Source organism: Falco cherrug, chromosome 11 (assembly GCF_023634085.1).
Source record: "Falco cherrug isolate bFalChe1 chromosome 11, bFalChe1.pri, whole genome shotgun sequence".
Lineage (NCBI taxonomy): Eukaryota > Metazoa > Chordata > Aves > Falconiformes > Falconidae > Falco > Falco cherrug.
In genome coordinates this window covers 25,162,838-25,180,900 of record NC_073707.1, presented here as the reverse complement: position 1 = coordinate 25,180,900, position 18,063 = coordinate 25,162,838, and the positions used below count along the sequence as shown (strand labels likewise).

At 39.8% G+C, this 18,063-nt stretch overlaps 1 protein-coding gene across 2 annotated transcripts in view; it reads right to left on the bottom strand.

Moving 5' to 3' along the window:
- Window positions 1-18,063, bottom strand: part of PEX5L (peroxisomal biogenesis factor 5 like) — a 117,021-nt gene that overhangs the window by 29,833 nt on the left and 69,125 nt on the right. The window contains exons 1-2 of one of the 2 annotated variants that reach the window (XM_055724079.1): window positions 15,376-15,475; window positions 669-780 (exon numbers count right to left, since the gene is read on the bottom strand). In XM_055724079.1, the coding sequence (XP_055580054.1) occupies window positions 669-780; window positions 15,376-15,444 (181 nt within the window). In that variant the 5' untranslated portion in view covers window positions 15,445-15,475. Of the gene's footprint in view, window positions 1-668; window positions 781-15,375; window positions 15,476-18,063 lie in introns of those variants that run through there. The other variant, XM_014282396.3, reaches the window with a different exon arrangement.

Genomic DNA, 18,063 nt, shown 5'->3' with positions numbered 1-18,063 from the left:
TGATCTGCTCAACTGCTTTGATTACCTTTGCACAAATACCGAATAGGAGGAGGCCAATTTCTAAAAACACTTCCAAAGGACGGTATACTTCAAATACAATTCAGTATAATTCAAAAGGCTTTCATTCACTCTTACTTTTTATTATCTGCTTTACCATCTCATCACAACACAAAGGAGCTAAAAAATGTGTTAGATCCTTTCACTAATAAAGAATCCAAATTCAGCCTGAATAAACTGTTTTGATCTCTCTTCCCTTTTCTCTGACATCCCACCCAAGGTTTTATTAAAGAAAACCTTTCTACAGTAGGAATGAGTTTGGTAAAACCAGACAAAACTTGGCTTTTCCATAGGTTAAAATTTTGCCAAAACAAAGATTGAGATTGGTCAAACTGATATGTACTTCCTTTTGAGCTTAAACAAGTTCCCTTTAATTCAGCCCCAGAGATCTACTGGAGTACTTGTGATCTGGATCACAGCAGATTTGCCCTCAAACGTAATGAACAAAGGTTCTATAATAGATCAGGCAACTATAATTTAGTATCAGCTCATAATTTTGTGTAAAGAGTAACAAATCAAGAAACAACTTGATAAGAATGTATTGTAATTAAGATAAAACTAAAATTCTCTCTCTCTTTCTCTAGTGAGGGATAGTAAAGAATTTTGTTTACCTGCAGTATTTGATGTTACAGGCCTTGCAACAGCTTCTGGTTTAGTTTCACAGAGAAAGTCGTCAATGGAAGGGCTCAGAAGGGGTCTGCTTTCTTGCTGCTCATTCACCAGCTAGCAACAAAAAACCCCAGGGTCACAGAGTGTTGTTGGGATGCAGAATTTAAAGAAATAAAACATATTCTCACAATATCATGCACTTTATTTTTGATTGTGAGAGAGTAAGATACCGCAGTTAGAAGAGGTACAAATAACTGGGCTTGAAATAAAAAACTTGAGTCACTCTTTTGTGGCAAAAATTATATTCCTGTTTTACAAACTGCACAAAAATAAAGCAGCAAGATGATTTTTCCATAGCAATTATTGCATACTATTGCTTATAGGGCTAAAGTATACAAGGCCTGGTGTAAATCCTTAAAATCAATGGGTGAAGCTGGCCTTCTCTATCACCAGGAGATTAAGCAGGGCTTTTTTTTTAGTATTTGGAAGTGGTCTTTTTTTCATAAGTAACATGCCTCCCCACAGAACTTCCACAATACCGTTTCATCTAGCGAATATGCATTAGCCCATTAAACAATAACCTGCTGAGACAGAAAACACTTCTCTGCAATACAAAGACATATGAGTGACAGTGGATGGAGCCTGGTGAATGTATGAACTTCCTTCATGAGTTTTGACCGTGAAGATTCATAACACGGTTTTAATTTATGAACAATTTTCCCTTTTAATTGTAATTTTTTCAATGCATTGGTTTTCTGCTACCTAAAAGAAATCTATTTCAGGCTTTTTCATGTATTAGGGATTAAAAAGAGGAAACGTAAAAACAGTCTCAGAAATAAAAGCCTCCTCTCTGCAATCTATCTCTAGACCTAGGCTGAGCTGGATGGATGTCTGATGGTGCGGCCTGCATTCACTTATCTTTAATAATGTGAAAACATGTTTTCCCCCTGACTGTTGCTTTCATCTGGAGCTTTCAGCTTTACTTTTACATTTGCTGCTCTCCTCTCCATTCTGTTCTCACTCTTTCTATCATAGAATTTTCAACATTTTCCCTCAGATATATTTGAATTTTAAAATTTAGGATGCTAATATGGACTAAAACTGGCAAAAAAAGGGTATTTACTCAGGCTCAATTTATATTTGTTAATTACAGGCATTTAGGTACTCCAGTAGCAGGATTGCCTCTAAAGTTATTAAAGCAAAACAGCTTAGATTCACTGTTGTTTAGTACTTGATTTCTGTGTTACAAAGTTGCAAGAAAATACCAAAGCTATTGAAATAAAATAATCTGTTATTTTGATGGATCAAACACTTAAGCTGGCACCTAACACTGACTGCCTGTATAATATGTGCACTTATTCATTTGCACTAAAATACCAATTTACATGAGTAACATGGAGGCCAGATGAGTGATTGCCTGCCCAACTGTGTGTAGCAGAACGTGCAAATGTGGGCACTTAATTTAGAAATCTGGCAATGATACTGTTCCGAACTCTAACTCTGCACATGATAAACCCATACTGCAGATGGAATTTACAGGCGACTTAATCATGTGGGTTTTTAACTCTCCGAATTGATTGTCCAGGTTGCTGTCTCATTCAGTGCACAGAAGTTACTTGGTTAATGTGGCGAATCTTAACACTTGATTGGCTGCATTTATACCAGCTGCACACCTTTGCTTTCCATTAAACGTGGCTTTTCAGTACCCACAGTATCCCTGGGTCTATACTTTTACCTATATAGTGATATTTAAGACTTAAGAGGACCTTATTTTTCTGTTTGTGATTTAGTGACAGTCTTTACTCATTTCTATTGGTGAAAAAATGAAGGTGGATGCCTGGTAAATTCTTGTCCAAGTTATTTTTAATATTTTTAAAGTTTCTTTATGATCAAGTCCAGATATCAGTAAAAATTGCTCAAATATATTTTTCGTTTTGCATTTATACATCCTATTCTAGGAACTAGCATTAGTAACAGCCACTGCATTTTTGCAATAAGTGGCATATTTGGGTGAACACAGAGTCCAGCAGAAGGATTGCCAAAGCCTCTGGATCAGCTGGATCTTCAATGATCTATTCTGTGATATACTAACAACATAAAGAAAAGTCCTCCACCATTTGCAGGGGGACAGGAGGGAAGAAAGAAGAGGTTCTATAGGAATCACCGTAAATGTAAAACTTCATGGGAAATAATCTGTTTCTACATGTATGAGAGTGTATCAACAGGGTATGTTGTCACATGAGATTTGGGTGCTTATCAGGTTTCCTATTACACTCTGTGGATATTTTCTTTAATAGGAAATAATGGGGGAAGGAGGGAATGAAGAAGGATTATGAGAACCAAGGCAGCCAAGATCAGTCACTGCAGACAGTGAAGAACAGAAAATCTGAAGGCAGACTGGAAAGGCAATTTATTGCCCAAACCTGTTGTAGGAGTAAGAGGATAAACTCTTGGAAGACCAGCAATAATGCTAAGATTCAGAGTCATGGAGAGGAAGGAGACTAGAATCAGAAAATAACTTAATTTCTCCAAGGTGTAGCTGAAGTATGAAGTAGCAGATGTCTGGCAAATTCAAAGCTGATCATCACATCCCTAGAAATTTCATTGTTATATTGTTTATATAAGATGTGTTCAACGACAGGCCTTCATTGGTTTGATACCTGCAGTGTATCAAAGTCCCTTGATAAAATTCTAACATCAAACTGAAATAATATTGGTGGTAACACCCACTTCATCAATTTTGCCAGCAAACACCAAGATTTAATTTTTTAGTAACTTTTGTCTTTCTGCTGCATTTGAAGCATTTTTATTTAATTGGAAAATGAAGTAGGTTCCTCTTCTCTGACTCTCGTTGTGAACACATACGTTAAATTCATCAGAGATGGGCCACTCAAATGATCAGAGGAATAAACCCCACATTTTACAGGGAGTCTAAAAGACTTTGACTTGCTTAGGCTAACAAAATGAAGATTGCGTAAGAATAGAATAATTCTTCATGTATAGATAAAAGGAGAGTAGTTAGATGTCACTGGAGGAGGAAAGTTATTTCAGCTATAGAGATAGGTTGGCACGACAACAAAGAGATCTAAATTGGCCATGAATCGATCTGGTCTGGTAATTAAAAGAATCTTTCTAACTATCACAGCAGTGAAGTGTATGAACAGTGTTCTTTTTAGGGTAGGGGGACAAAAAGCCTACCTACTTAAAATGGCTTTTGACAAGCTTTCTACATGGCTGTTTATAATGTGTTTGCTTTTGAGAAGTGGACTGTGGCCCATAGGGTCCCTCCCAATCCAGTGTCCTGTGTTCCCATGACTAAGGACTGGAAGCTCTAGGAGTGTCTTATTAAAAGGATAGTTCCTGTGAAAAATAATCTGCTTTCAACTGAAATATCTGGGTCAAAACAGGTAGCAAATACATGATCCATTCTACTGATTCTCGATAAATACAAACTACACATGTATAGAAATAGAACATATTAGAAAAATATTATTTTATGTGAAGCAGATATTTAATGATTAGTCAAACCTTATCAGGTTAAAGAGTGTCATGAACTGATATTTTTACTGTAGGCAAGCGTGCAGTGGGTAGGTTTCTGACTCTACCCTGTATGCAATGCCACTTGGTAAGCCCTCGGTCTCACACTTTTGAATTTCATTTTGCTGTCTCTTATATTGTACCAAATTTATCCCTAGTTTAACTCTGCTCAAGTTATTAGAGTTATATCAGGCACGAATTTGGAGTAGTGCTATAAAACATTCATAGGATGAAAACTATTATCTATATTAAAGTAATAATTTATGGTTCTCAAGCACCTTTCAGGGTGAAAATCACAGAACGCTTTAAAACATTCATGAATCAAGCCTGGCACCGCCACAGAGCTGAGAAGTATTATCTCTGTGTTGCAGATGAGAGAGGCAAAGGGAAATTAAGAAAGCCACCCGACGTCACCCAGCACTGGAGGAAGTGGCTGGGGCGCAGGAGCCAGGTGCTGGCAGCACTGCATCGTACTTGGGCATGCAACAGCTGTACATGTGCCAAGCAGCATAGTCTCAGCATGTGAAGCTGGTGATTTCTGAGTACTAGTTTAGCTTGCAAGTGCCATAAATTTTTGCAATGGTGCTAAGAACTAAGTTTTTCTTTATAAAATTCATTTTAATTAAAGAAAAAGCTCACATGCACTCCTTTCACTGAAGGATATCTAAAATCTGTGGAGGGTGATATTCCCTACTGCTTATACAGCTGAAGACACTCATCCATGGTACAAAATACTCCTAAATTCAAATTAATGTGCTGTAACTGACTTCTGCTGTTGTTTTCTGCTCTGCACAACAGAAAAGGTGCTTTTTCTCACCCCAGCACTGCTACTGGAATGTTTTGTTGCAAAAAGCATATTACGTGGGGGCCTGTTGGTGCTTTGGGTGAGATACTGAAAGAGTTAAAAGTGTCATCCAATGGCTGATATCAGCCCCACTGCTTAAATGTAGTCAAAGGAAAAATTATTTATCAGAGATGTGAGACGAGGCACAGCGGCTGTGCTGGAGGCCACGGCTGCCATAGTGCCCCTCAGCCCAGGGCACTGAGGGGAATCACCTGGTCCCCATTTCCGTGCCCCGTCACCTGCCTCATCCCCAGCTGTCTGCATTTATTCAGCTGATGTACCTTATTACCTGCAGCTGCCCTTACTGCTGAATTTTGCTTTCCCCAGTTGCAGTTTGGTCAGTGGTCGCTGTGAGGAGGAGGAGGTGGTGGCAGCTCATGGTAGTTCCCTCGCTGGGTGATCCTCAAGCTTGAGAGGGTAGGTGGGAGCCCCGTGAACGGTGCTGGTTTGGGGTCAGAAATGCTCAGGCCTGGGCGTGCTGGGGCAGGAGAGGAGGTGCTGCTGTGGAAGAGGCACACCGCTGGCCCCCTGAAGGGTGGCGGTGGCTGTGAGGGGATTTTTTGTGCCGATGCCCAGCCTGGCTTTAGCTTCCCTCAGTTGCCCATCTGGCACCTCTTCCTCTGCCCTGAAGTCACCCCTAAATCCTCCTAGGCCTTATTTTTCTCCCCTTGCCCCCGCTGAAGCTCCCTGCTTGGGAAAACAGGCAAAGCAGGGAAGGTAAAACCCTCCCGGAGCCTCGGCCCCGGAGCCTCCCCTCAGGCCTGGCCCTGCCCCAGGGAGCTGGCGCGGGGCACAGCGTGCCCAGCTGCTGCTGTGGGGGCAGCTCTGTGGCCCTGGAAAACCAGCTTTCTGCTCCTCCTCAGGGCCTAACGCAGGGGCCTCTTGTGGTGCTGGTGGGTGTTTTACTATGCTAGAGACAAATGCGCCATTATGTATGTATGCATGCAGCAGCTGCTATGGCTTTGGTTTTGCTTTGCTCCCAGCCTACATCTTATGTTGCAGTAAGAGAGTTATGAAATTCTTAGCGAGTAGCCTGATTTAAAATCAAAATAAAGAAAAAAGCGGGGTGGGCAGTTGACAGGCTCTGTTGTGAAAAGTTTCCATAGAGCAGCTTTGTTTGGCCTTGAGGCAAGGGAGCTGGAGCAGGCCCGGTGCTGAGGGGAAGAGCTGGGAGGCCAGCTTTTTACTCAGTGTCACATTTACAGCTGATAATGTTCACCTGCGTGTCCTATCCTGCTCATGGCTGCAACTGCTTTGTCTGCTTTCCCCTCCTAGAGCTCTGGGCTTTCGCTCTTGGAGTGCTGGAGTGGGCTGAGGCCGTCAGTAAGGTATGGTCCTGCCGTTCCATTTCATACCCTTTGACCGTGCTCCTGATCTTGATCCATTTGCAGTGCACGATGCATGCTGTTTTGATTGTGTTTTTTTTCAAATGTTAGTAGGGCGTAACACAATGCTAGCCTTTAAGATAAATTATTTGTAATCTAAATTGTGGGGTTCCAGTCAGGCATAGGCAGCTAATTAGCACCTATGTTTTGAGCACATAGTGAACTAGTTCTCTTAAATTAAGTGCCTAAACTCCCACCATGTTCAAGAGGGAGAGATAAACGCCTAGAAAAGCAACTCCAGAGGGAGATCCTGGCTACCTAATTTAGGCTGTCCCTCAGGAAACTGTCAAAGGCACCTAGCTTTCCCACTGGCTATATATGGAACGTATTCTAAAGGGCTGGTTCAAGAGGCACCTAAAACGTAGATGTAATTAGCTATCCAAGTTAGTTGGATTGGTTTCTACCCATTTTGTCACCAGAGGCTGACTGAATTACTCAATGCACTAATTTAGGAAGTCCCATACTACTAATGGGTAATCCCCTGTACAAATAATCTCCTGGGCACTTGCACCTTTTGCTGTACTGCCCACTCAGCGTGCTGGTGCGCGTGTGGTTGGGCTGCTGGCTGCATCAGTGAAATGGTCTGACCTAGAAAGCTCAGGGTGTGGTACTGAGCATGGGAGAAAGCAGCAACCTTTTAACTCAGATTTTCTATTGGGGAAATTCTGTTTTTGAACTTTGAGAAACTTAACTGCTGCTTGAGTGAGACTGGACAAATAGATGAAAAAGTTAGATTAATTTAAGTAGTTTGTAAGTTTTACGCTGTTCTTTTAACTTAACCAGACGTATCTACTAAGGCACCAACTAACTTCAATCACTAATTATTTGTATGATACATAGCAATGGCTTCTTGATAATGGGTTCTCTGCACGCAGCTGGCACAACATGATCTTTGATGGCACTCACTAGGATTAGTGGAAACAAGTGAAGTAATTTCCACTAGCTATCTATTTCTAAAAACTGATTAGTGGGAACCACAAGTAGAAATTGAGGTTATTGTTCTCTAGAGCGTAACTGGAAGTACTGACCTGACAGTTGTCTGCAGATCACTATCTTAGCAGGATAAGAACTGGAAGACCTTTTCTGCTTGCTGAGGGAGGTTTGGAGAGGGAACTCCTGACAAAATCACTAGTCTGGGGCTGGTGCTAGAAGTTCAAATTGCATGAGTTATGTTTTTCTTCACCCACTGTTCTAGCATGTTTATAAATATTTCACAACCCAAGTTATCATCTCACACTTTATTTACTATTGCGTAGTGTGATCACTGCTTGACTTTTTGCATCTGCCTTGTACCAGGTGGTACTAATTTTTTTCTCTGTCATTCTGGTGTGAATTCATGTCCCAACAAAACTGACATGCCAGCCAAATATTTGGTTTTCACAAGAACAGAGAATCAATTCACACAGCACACAGTATAACTGACTTTCACCTAATGTGAATTGCAGGAAGCTCTAAAACTGAGACAAACTGATTTCACCCTCCTGTGAGGAGCACTTTGGTGTTGCTGCCTTTCTGAAGACTAGTCTTGCTGAGCAGGTGGTGACTGGTACTCTGTTGCCAAGTAGTAGGAAGTGAGTGGAGTGGCCTGTGGATCAGAGGCACTGTCTTACCTGAAATCTCACAAGCCAAGTCACCCACTGGGGCTTAATGCAAACAACTGTCATAGGGTTTGTGTGAAGTCAGAGGAGCTGTGGGAGGATTACTATAGACACTGTATTGGATATTTAAAATCACAGGCCGGCTGTGTTGTTTAAAACCTATGCTTCATGCCTAAATCAGTAAATGGTAACACGTTTATGTGGCATCTTCATAAGCAGCAGTTGTATTGCTTGATGATAACTTGCTGTGACCGCTGTATCACAGTGGCATCCTACCTGCGTTTGTAAGTGATGACCTACGTGAGTTATGGTGTATTGTTGCAAGGTAAAACTAAATATCTCACAGTTTACCATCTCTGTTCCTCTTGGTCTGGCTAAAGGAAATTAAACATGAGAGTTGTATCTGGTTCTTGTGTTTTGGCCACACTCCAGCAAGGCACTTAAGCGTGTTCTGCAGAACGCAAGGTTAAGCATGCGCTTAACTGTCTTGCTGGATTATGGGGAAAGGGGAGGACATTTACACTTGTCATATTTTGGCTGTGACTTACAGTTTGGCCCTTGCTACTCGTATAAAAATGTGATTTACTGTAAATCTGCATGCTCTATGCACTTTTAAAGTAAAAGAAGCTGTTTACTAAAACAAGTGCCTTGCTTTCCTGGGTGTTGGAAGATTTTATTTATTTTCTGTTACTTGACTGTGTGTTGTCTTTGTGGTGTTGCCCTGCAATTTGAGTTCTAGCCTCTCCTCTTCCCCATACCATTGTCCGAACTGGAGAACTGCAATGGTAATCAAGACAAAATTAACTCATCATAGATGCTTAGAGATCCTTGAAGTAATATGGTCACTAAGTTAAAGAATGTTCCTTTAAAGAAATTATTTCTGTAATGTTAGTTTATGGAAGTACCTAGTCTGTACTCCTAAAATGGTCTGCTGGTTAATTGAGGGATTAACAAATTTAATATGTAAGCTGAGTAAATGCAGATTGGAGTAGTCTTGTAGAACAGGAAGGCTACAGAATCTTAGTTACCTGTTGAGAAAGCCCTGAAGAAACCTACATTGTAGAAGGAGGCACAAGTGTCGTGATAGTGTCTACAGGGAACAAACAGTAATTTATGATGCCAGATTTTGGTTTCTGTATCATTCATTGAATTTACTTCTTCTGTGGCAACTCCAGCTGAAGAGGAAGTCTGACTTTGAGAGCCACAGTTCTCAAATGCTTTTAAATAAGATGCAGAGGACAGCAACTAGAGGGGTGCTGTTTCACTCACATTGCAGGTATTATATTTGTAGTCTTGCAGCATCTCTGGGCACAACTATGATGATTGCTTACAAAATACTACTATTTCATGTTTTTCATTAGCTGGAAGTAGACTAACAGCATACAGAACTAAATTGCATGTACAAATTCTTTGTGAACCACCAGTGATCCATAGATAAGTTCAAGAGTTTCAGCAGTAGTAGATTGTATATAGCTTCATGCACCATTCTGAGTGTGGTTATAAAATCAGATGTCAGTTTAGGTGGAAGATGTACAACTGCTGCTTTTTTTTTAAAGACCAAATCTTCATGCTTTAGCAGCATAAAGACTATGAAGATGAGAGAATGAACTATATCAAATATATCATGACTTCTCACAGAATTTAGCTTTTGTAAAGCTTATGCCTTTCCTGTTGATCTTCAACTGTGTTGAAAATGCTCTTTGTTCATTTCCCACGCAACAAAATTTATCTTTTACTTATCTTTGTATATTGGTTGTAATTACTTTGAAATCACACAGATCTTTCTTTTCCTTTCTGTGGATTTTTCTTTTAAAACAGAGTTCCTTAGTGTATCTTGAATAAGGTTGTAGTTTTGGATGTATTACTGTGACAGTCATAGGAATCAAGTCACAATTTCTTGTCAAGTTATACAGTCTTTCTCTGTAGGGATCTGTCATGGCATGTGTAGTTGCTTTGAAACATTTCTTGCAGATGGAAGGGCTTGAAACTTGAAGGTTGGTTGTTCTTTGAACTTGGATTTCAGTAGAACAGTTTCACTGTACAGAGAGTTCACTGAATATAGAACTGTAGTACGTGGCTTGCAGTCCCTTAACAGGATAGTATATTTTTACTTAAAGTATTCATGAATGAAAACCCAACAAATTTCTGAAAATTAATTCCTATTAATAATTCATATAAAACCTCAGGGTTAAACTGGTGTATTATTTAAAAAAAAAAGTTTGCCCAAATCTTTCTGTGCTTTTGGAATAGTAAGGCATTTTAAAATGTATGAAAATGTATAGTTAATTTTTAATTTTATGAAAAAATTACACCATCAATTCCCATGCTAATTTCAAATTAAAACTGTTATTTTTTTTAAGAAAGTATTTAATTTGTGACAGAAATCTGTATAACTTCAGGCAAGCAGCCAATTTATGACTTTTAAGCATATTGTCAAGGCAACTTTATTATACTCATGAGAATATTTCTGCTGAAATAAGGCATACTGCCCTACAGCCAATAATAGTATCGAGCAATATTTAACTTAATGGTAAAGAACCAATTAATATTTGTACTGCTAAGAATACTTCTATACATTTTGTGGTTTCTCTTTATTCTGTTTTAATAAAAGATGAAAAAGAGTTATCAGTAGGACTTAAGAAGTGTCTCCCACTAAACTGCTCAAAACTTTTATAGTCAATAAAAGGAGACAGATTTGACGTGTATGGAAAATATGCTAATGAATTTATCGCAAATGCTTTAAAAATAATATAAAAAATGTGATCTGCGGTCTAGTCTTCCTAACATCAGTGAGGAAACTGCCACTGTTCTCAGAGGACAGATAGGAATGTGCAGTGAATTAGTGTAGCCCAAACTTAACTATTGTCACTATCTACAATGGGCATGATTTTTGCCTTTTTTTAAGTTAATATACATCAGTTAGTTAAAATTAAGTTAATTTTGATTTAGATTGGTGTAAAAGAGAGCAGAAGCTAATTACGCTCTCTTTAACTTTCCACTATTCTGTTATAACGTTATTTAGTAAACATTTGCGGAGTGGGCTGTAAGTCAAGGCAAGTCTAATGCTAAGAAGCTTAGAATGAATGTGATTGATTCAAATGGGACTGTTAACTTCTATGTGGAAATGGTGATTATGCAATCAAATTCATGTAGTAAGTCCTTGATACACAACCAGAAAATCTACTAACATTGGGAGCTGAGTATTAGCTATCTTTACTCTGTTTCCTTTAAAAAACTGAAGCAGTTGAAAGATCTGCTATCAAGGTTTAAAAAAGACCAAAACCCCACAAAACCCCGGAACAAAGCAAAAAGCCCAACTGACCAAGGAAAAAACAGAAACAAATGAATAAAACCCAAACACTAAAACAGTGGCATTCAGGCAGTGGAAATGTTTGAGTATTTTACTCATAAGCCCTTGAGTAAATCTAAATGTGCTTGGATCAACTAATAGCATGTAAATGAAGCTCATTAAAAAAAAATTTTTTTTGCTCCTACTCTGAATACTCACTAATACCTCATCATGAGACTATTAAAAAAATCTTAAGCATCTGGTGGAGTTAATTGGGGTGTAGTCATGAAATAGATCTCTTTTTTTTATTATTATGACTTGTGTGTTGTAGCTTGCATTTTTATGGGATAGGATGAATCTCCACGTTTCTTATAATGTAATTTCAACTTGTAAAATTTCCACTTTCTGGTTCAAATTCTAAAACCTAACTGTTCTGTAGGTTAACTTTGTAAATTGTAAGCAGTCAGTATTAAAACTTTACTCCCAGCAATGTCTGTGTAGTTCGTGTAAATTCTAAGTAGGCAGCTCCCATACTTTTCAGTTACAGTCAGAAGTGGGAATAGCTTTCAATATAAGCTTTGCGCTTTTTTCCTAATAGTGAATTTTTCATGGACTCCCATTTCTGTTCTATATAAAAACAAAGTATATTTGCCACAGGATCGTCTTGGATATGAATCATCTCCTGCAGGTGGTCTGTCTTTCTATTATCTTTATAGGGGTGCTACTATCACTAGCTGTCTAATTTATGTACTCTAATGAAGAATCTAAATTAGGTGTGATGAATCTGGGACAAGTAACTCTTGTGACACTGAGATTTGTTTGTTTAAAATCAGGCTGGCAAGGTGTTCAAGCATGTGCTTTTTACTTCTTGATAAAGCAGTTAATCATATTTTAAAGTATAAGTGTGGATCGAAGAACCTTATTGAATCAGATCCTTTGAAGTTCACTGACCTGCAGCAAATTGAGAATTTCATAGCTGACTGTAGAATTAAGCTATCATTGCAGGGGATATTCAGGTTCAAATTTCTCATTAGAAAATAAGTCTGAAGTGAGCTTTTTTTCTCCTGACAAATGCAGAGAAGCTGTGAAGAGGTTAAACAAAAAAATTGTTTTGGAATTGAATTCAAACTTTTTTGCACAGTTTTTCTCATTTATTTCTCTGCTTCAGTTAGAAGTACTTTGATTCAGAGCTTAACTTCCAGTTAATCTTTGAATCCTCATCAAATTTTCTTTCTCTTTTTCTAGGTTCTATTCATATTAAAAAATAGCTTTTTCCTTTATTCCAGTCTCCTCTGAATTATTTTTAGAGAGATAAAAGGAGACAACAACATGGCATAGAGTTATGTTCTACAAAATCCCATTAGTACTGAAAGCTTACTCTCTGTTGATACCTGAAGTATTAAATTTGACAGCTGCTGAATGCTTTCTCATACCAATGAAGTGACTTTCATTGAAAGTAATTAAGACAATCACACAAAGTAGATACTGAGAGGCCAATTCAGTTACCTAGAATACACCTCTGCTGATTGTACTATTCTCATTACCGTTGAAATGCTGGTCAAGATTCCTAGTTACCATATATTGGCATAGCCCCACTGGAGTCTGCAGTGCTTTTTTTGGTTTGTTAGTTGAAGTTTTGCCTCCAGATCTGATGATATCAAATAAACCCTGATGATACAAAATAATCTGTGAATTGGAAACTTCATTAAAATTTAATTCACAGTAATTATTATGACAAATAAGTATCATATTTTACAAGCAGGTCTGTGCTAGGAGCATAAAATAAAATGTGAATATCTATCCGACTTCTGTGTTGGACGTGTTTTTAACTTTGTCCAGAGGAAAAGAGTGAAGAGACACCTTTTAAAATATTAGTTCAGGGGTCTTCATACACTATCACTATCTATTTATCTTAAAACAAGGATTTGGAGTCTTTTCTTTGTGTATCAGGTTCCACCTATGATTCCTGCTTCTATAGTCAGACATGATTAATCCTCCATTCATCAAGGATTTTGGAAATGTGAGATTTCACTTTTTTCTTTTTTTATTATCTTTTTAAAAAAAAAATTAGAGAAGCCGATACTATACTATTTGGGCTTGATCCTTGTAAGTTACTTGCTGGTTTCTTGCTTAGTTTTAGGGGTGGAGCAACACGGATACCTAAGGTAAACAGCTACTTCCTAAAATACACATGTGCCTGTAGCGGGTCTGGTGGTGGTGAGAACTTTGGAAAGACCAGGCCTTATTCTCTTGACTCAATTTAATCTGGCTTGAGAAATTTGCAGCCAGCTTGGAAGTTATGCGGTTCACCCTGTGAGCAGCAACCACATCCATCTGTTCCATCATGTAAAACAGCAGACACAGCCACTTTGATGGTGATGGTTAAACGTATATAGCAATATAGCAGTGCATTATTCTGAATGAATGGTCTGAACGAGAGGTTTACACAGACACACTAAAGAGACAGCACCTCAAAACAACATCACAGCCAGACAACTAGGATACAAATGATGTATGCAACATGGTCGTATGACTGCACATCACACATACATGATGCAAAGATGGCTATGGAAAATACTCACTTTTTCACTTGAGTCTGCTTCCTTTTGGCTTCTGCACCCCTTTGGTGCATAGCAGGGAAGTAGGTATTTGTTTAGTGGAAGAAATTACACTGACTAACAGAGACAAGCATTTTACTCATAAATTTATCATAGACTATCACTGAGGAGACTGACCGACAACCACTACAAATGGTGCACTAAACATTTAATGAACCCAGGCTCCTGGCCCTGTTGAAACCCATGGAAGTTTTCAAATAGGTTTTTTGGGGGGTGGAGTGGCGGTGGTTGTGGGGGAGGTAGAGGGGACAGCATTTTATGTTGGAGTCTAATTGTTTGTCACTTAGGAATTGGAAATGATGCCTTGAAGGGAGCACCCTTTTCCTTTGTGTGATTGCTTTGTGTTCACCGCAAGCAGAACACAGCGTTCAGCAGGGGCTGGAAGGAGGGTGCCAGCCCTGCTTTCCAGGGTGGCAGATGGTGTTTCTGTAACGTGTGCGCATTAGTGCAGCACATCTGCGATGCTCTGTAAGAGAAGTACGTGCTGGCCTTGCGTGCAACTTAAATACTTCCAGAAAGTACAGTAGCTGTTATCCAAAACCACGGAAGGAATAAAACAGGATTGTGGCTTTTGTTGAATTCTCTCACCTAATCTTACCACATAGTTGTTCTTAATTCCACTGAACCTCCTGAGGAGTAGGAACAACTTACGTGTGCTAAATATTAACAGTAAGCTGAATGCACTTGCTTGGGTAACAAACTCACGTACGTGAGCGACAGGAGGGAATAAAATCCGCTCCTGCAGTGCGATGGAAGGGCTGTGTGTTACAGTAGCATTCAGTCACTATCTTCAAGTAACTAATGAAACCACCCAAGGTTTGTTGGCTACTCCAAGGTGTGAGGTTTCCCGTGATGACATGATATCCTTCCTTGGAATGCAGTTGTAAAACGAAAGCAGTGAGCTGTGCAAAAGAATGCCGGCTGACCTGGGCCAGGAGTGGAATCCCAGTGAGAGCTTAGGGGTGGGATTGGGCGACAGGGAAAGTGGTACCACTGTGAAGTGGTTGTTTATTTCATGTATTCATTGAGCGTGAATATTTTATGTGCGTTGCAAATGAGTGTTTGTAGCGCGAATATTGATGGCATGAATTACAACTGAAATTTTAAATTGCTTTTTAAATACAGTTTCTGGTAACTGATGTGTACCGTACGTTCTACGGATCCCTTCATTTGAGGGGAGAAAGCGCATTTTTGTGTAACTTTTCCCGTCAAACCGATTGCTGCGCCCCCCCGGCCCCTGCGTTCGGCACCCCGCGCATCAGGGGGCAGCGCCGCCCGGGTGCGGGTCCCTCTGGCCGAGGGGATCCCAGCACCGCGGGGCGGCCGGGGGCGCTGGGCCGCCTCCGCCTGGGGCCGCCGCTTCCCCCGAGCGGCTGCGGCCTCGCCGCCGGCCCCCGCGCTCCGCCGCGGCCTCCGCAGAGCCCCGCGCTCCGCCCACCTGTGATGTCACAGTGAGGAGGGGCTTCTCCTCGGCAGACTCCTCCCTCGGCATCTCCTTCATCACCATGGCAACAGCCTTATCTGCCGCCCTAGAGCCTTTCCCCTACAACAGCGAAATCAACAATGGCGCGAGTCAGCAGCGAGCCTGGCAGCGGCCCCTTCCCCCCCCCAGCACCGGCCGGCCCTCGCGCTGGCGGGCTGGCGGCTGGAAGCACAGCTCGGTGGAAGGCAGCGTAGGCAAACGCTGCCCGGAGTAGCGATGATAGTAACAGGCCGTCTGTGAACCTGGCGGGTAACCGCGCGGCCGGTTAGAGTTGCCCCAGTGAAGCCACCGGGAGCGCGGCGCTGCCTTGCCGGGGCAGGGCTGGCTGGGAATACTCCGGTGCCTACGGAAGAGGTTGCACCTTCTGCAGCGTAGCATCTCCGTAGGGGTGGGGTCTGGAGGATCAGCCCCCTTTAATTTTGGGTATCAAAAAGTTTAGATCTGGAATACCTGATTTTTGCAGAAAAATAGCATCGAGCGCATTTTGCAAACAAAGCACAGTTCCTTGTAGTTCACTGAGGCAAACTCTCCCTGGAATTCCAATGTATAACCTGTAGGGCTAGGCCCATGGTGCTTATAGCTCTAGTAACTTTTAAAAATCAATTTATGTCATATAAACAGTCTGTATTTTTGGTAACAGAATATACGGAGCCAAATTCTGCCATCGTAGGCATTGCTACAGTTCTCCCCAAAATGGTCGTTGCTGTTGAAGTTACAGTAGGGATTTTTTTTAACTTTTCTTAAAATTCACTTAATATATTGTAAATATTCAAGACAAGGTTAAAATATTTCAATGATACTTAATATTTTAGCCAATCAAAAAATGCACTAACATTACATGCCATACGCTCTTTGAAGCCATACTCTTTAGTTAAGAAGGGTATTTATCTTCTTGAATTCACATGGGTTTTTATATTTTGATCTCTTACAGTCTTATAAGTGACGGAGAAAGTCTGAGTGGACACATAAAGCATACCAGCAGAACTGTATTATACTAGTGACCCTGGACATGTCCTTACTATTATACTTTAAAAGCTCCCATTGATTTCCATGGAAGTTTTAGCTGTGCAAAGACTGCAGGATCTGGCTCCATAAAAGCATTATTTTACACTAAACTTAAATATATTCAAATACTTTAAAGTCTGCTAACAGAAGGGGTTCTTTACTACCACATCATATACAAGAATTACTTTTGCTATCAATGTATTCTGTGTCCAATAAAAAACCCCCACTATTGTTTATTCTGAACTACAGGTGGTTCCAGAAACATTTCATCCATTGCAGGTAAAAACATTACATACTACTGTGATTTTTGCACAGATTTTATTAATTGTCAGGTCATTCTTAGGTTAGCTTGCTGGTGCGATATGTCACAGTTACCCTACAGAGAGTTCTTTGCATGCTGCAAGAAATTCTCGGAGCAGAAGTGTCATAAATGATAAGCATGCCGGATTTGTGATGCCTTTGATATCCAAAGAACTGCAAAGTCGTTATAAAATTAAATATATTTAATTCAATGAGAATTACTTCTGATCAGTAAGCATATCAAAGGTTCTTGGCCAATTACATATTTACAGTGTTCATGATTTGTATGACATGTTCCAGGTCTATGAAGCTTGTTTCTAGTATGACATATGGAGCCATTGTTAGCTGGCACTAATAACATGCTACTTGATCTTTTAAAAATTTAGTCCTTTTGTGCTGAGTGCTAGAACAAAATAGTTTATCAGCTAGAAAGGATGCATTGGAAAGCATGCAGTGCTTTTTATTTCTTGCAGAGTAAAAACCCACCAAAGCAAAGGTCAGGTCACTTTTTTGAAGACAGAGCCACTTTTTCTTCAAGGTTTCACCTACTGCCTGAAAAGAGTCATGATACTTATATTAGTGCCTGCTGTTAACCTTTCATAAACATAACTCTGCAAAACCCTGGGAGTGGTTGACACCATATATAAAATCTGTCTCATCAGTTTACAGTGGCTATAGTACAGTGTCAACTAGTAACCTGATGAATACCTCTGTGCTAGTGTTTATATACGAGCAGACCTCGTATATTTGCTAGTCAAAATAAGTAGTTTGGCAATACTTTTTTAAAAAAAGATTAGGTCTTTCTTTTAGCTTTCCGAGAAGACTACATGTAAGTCAGGTTGATTTATTTCTGGCTATTCGGCCTATGGTATGAAAAACATTATTCTGAAACTAGAAGTTAGTAGGCAATTTCCTGGATACCAAAGAGAAAGGCGCTGCAATGAAATAGCTTAAATTCTCATATTATGGTGGAGAGATACACGTGACCAATTCATTGCAAAAGCCAGGTTTTTATTCTGGTGACTAGAAATGGATTTTGTTGTCCGTTACAAAGTACGTAAGCTTGAAAATTTTGGTCTCTATTTGCTGTAGTGAATACTATATATTCAGCCCTTGTCTATGAAGTGGTTAGGCAAAAGCATTGGAGAGGAATAATAAACAGTTTTTCTACGACCAGGACAACCTTGTTACTGTTGTGAACTGCAGCTGAAATTATAATCTCTAGCACATTTATTACAGTATCTATTGAAGGATTTTTTAATTTTTTTTTAAAAAAGGTGCTATTTACCTGTTCTTCAATATTGTGTCATATCTTAGTGTTTTGGCTTGCTGTATGTC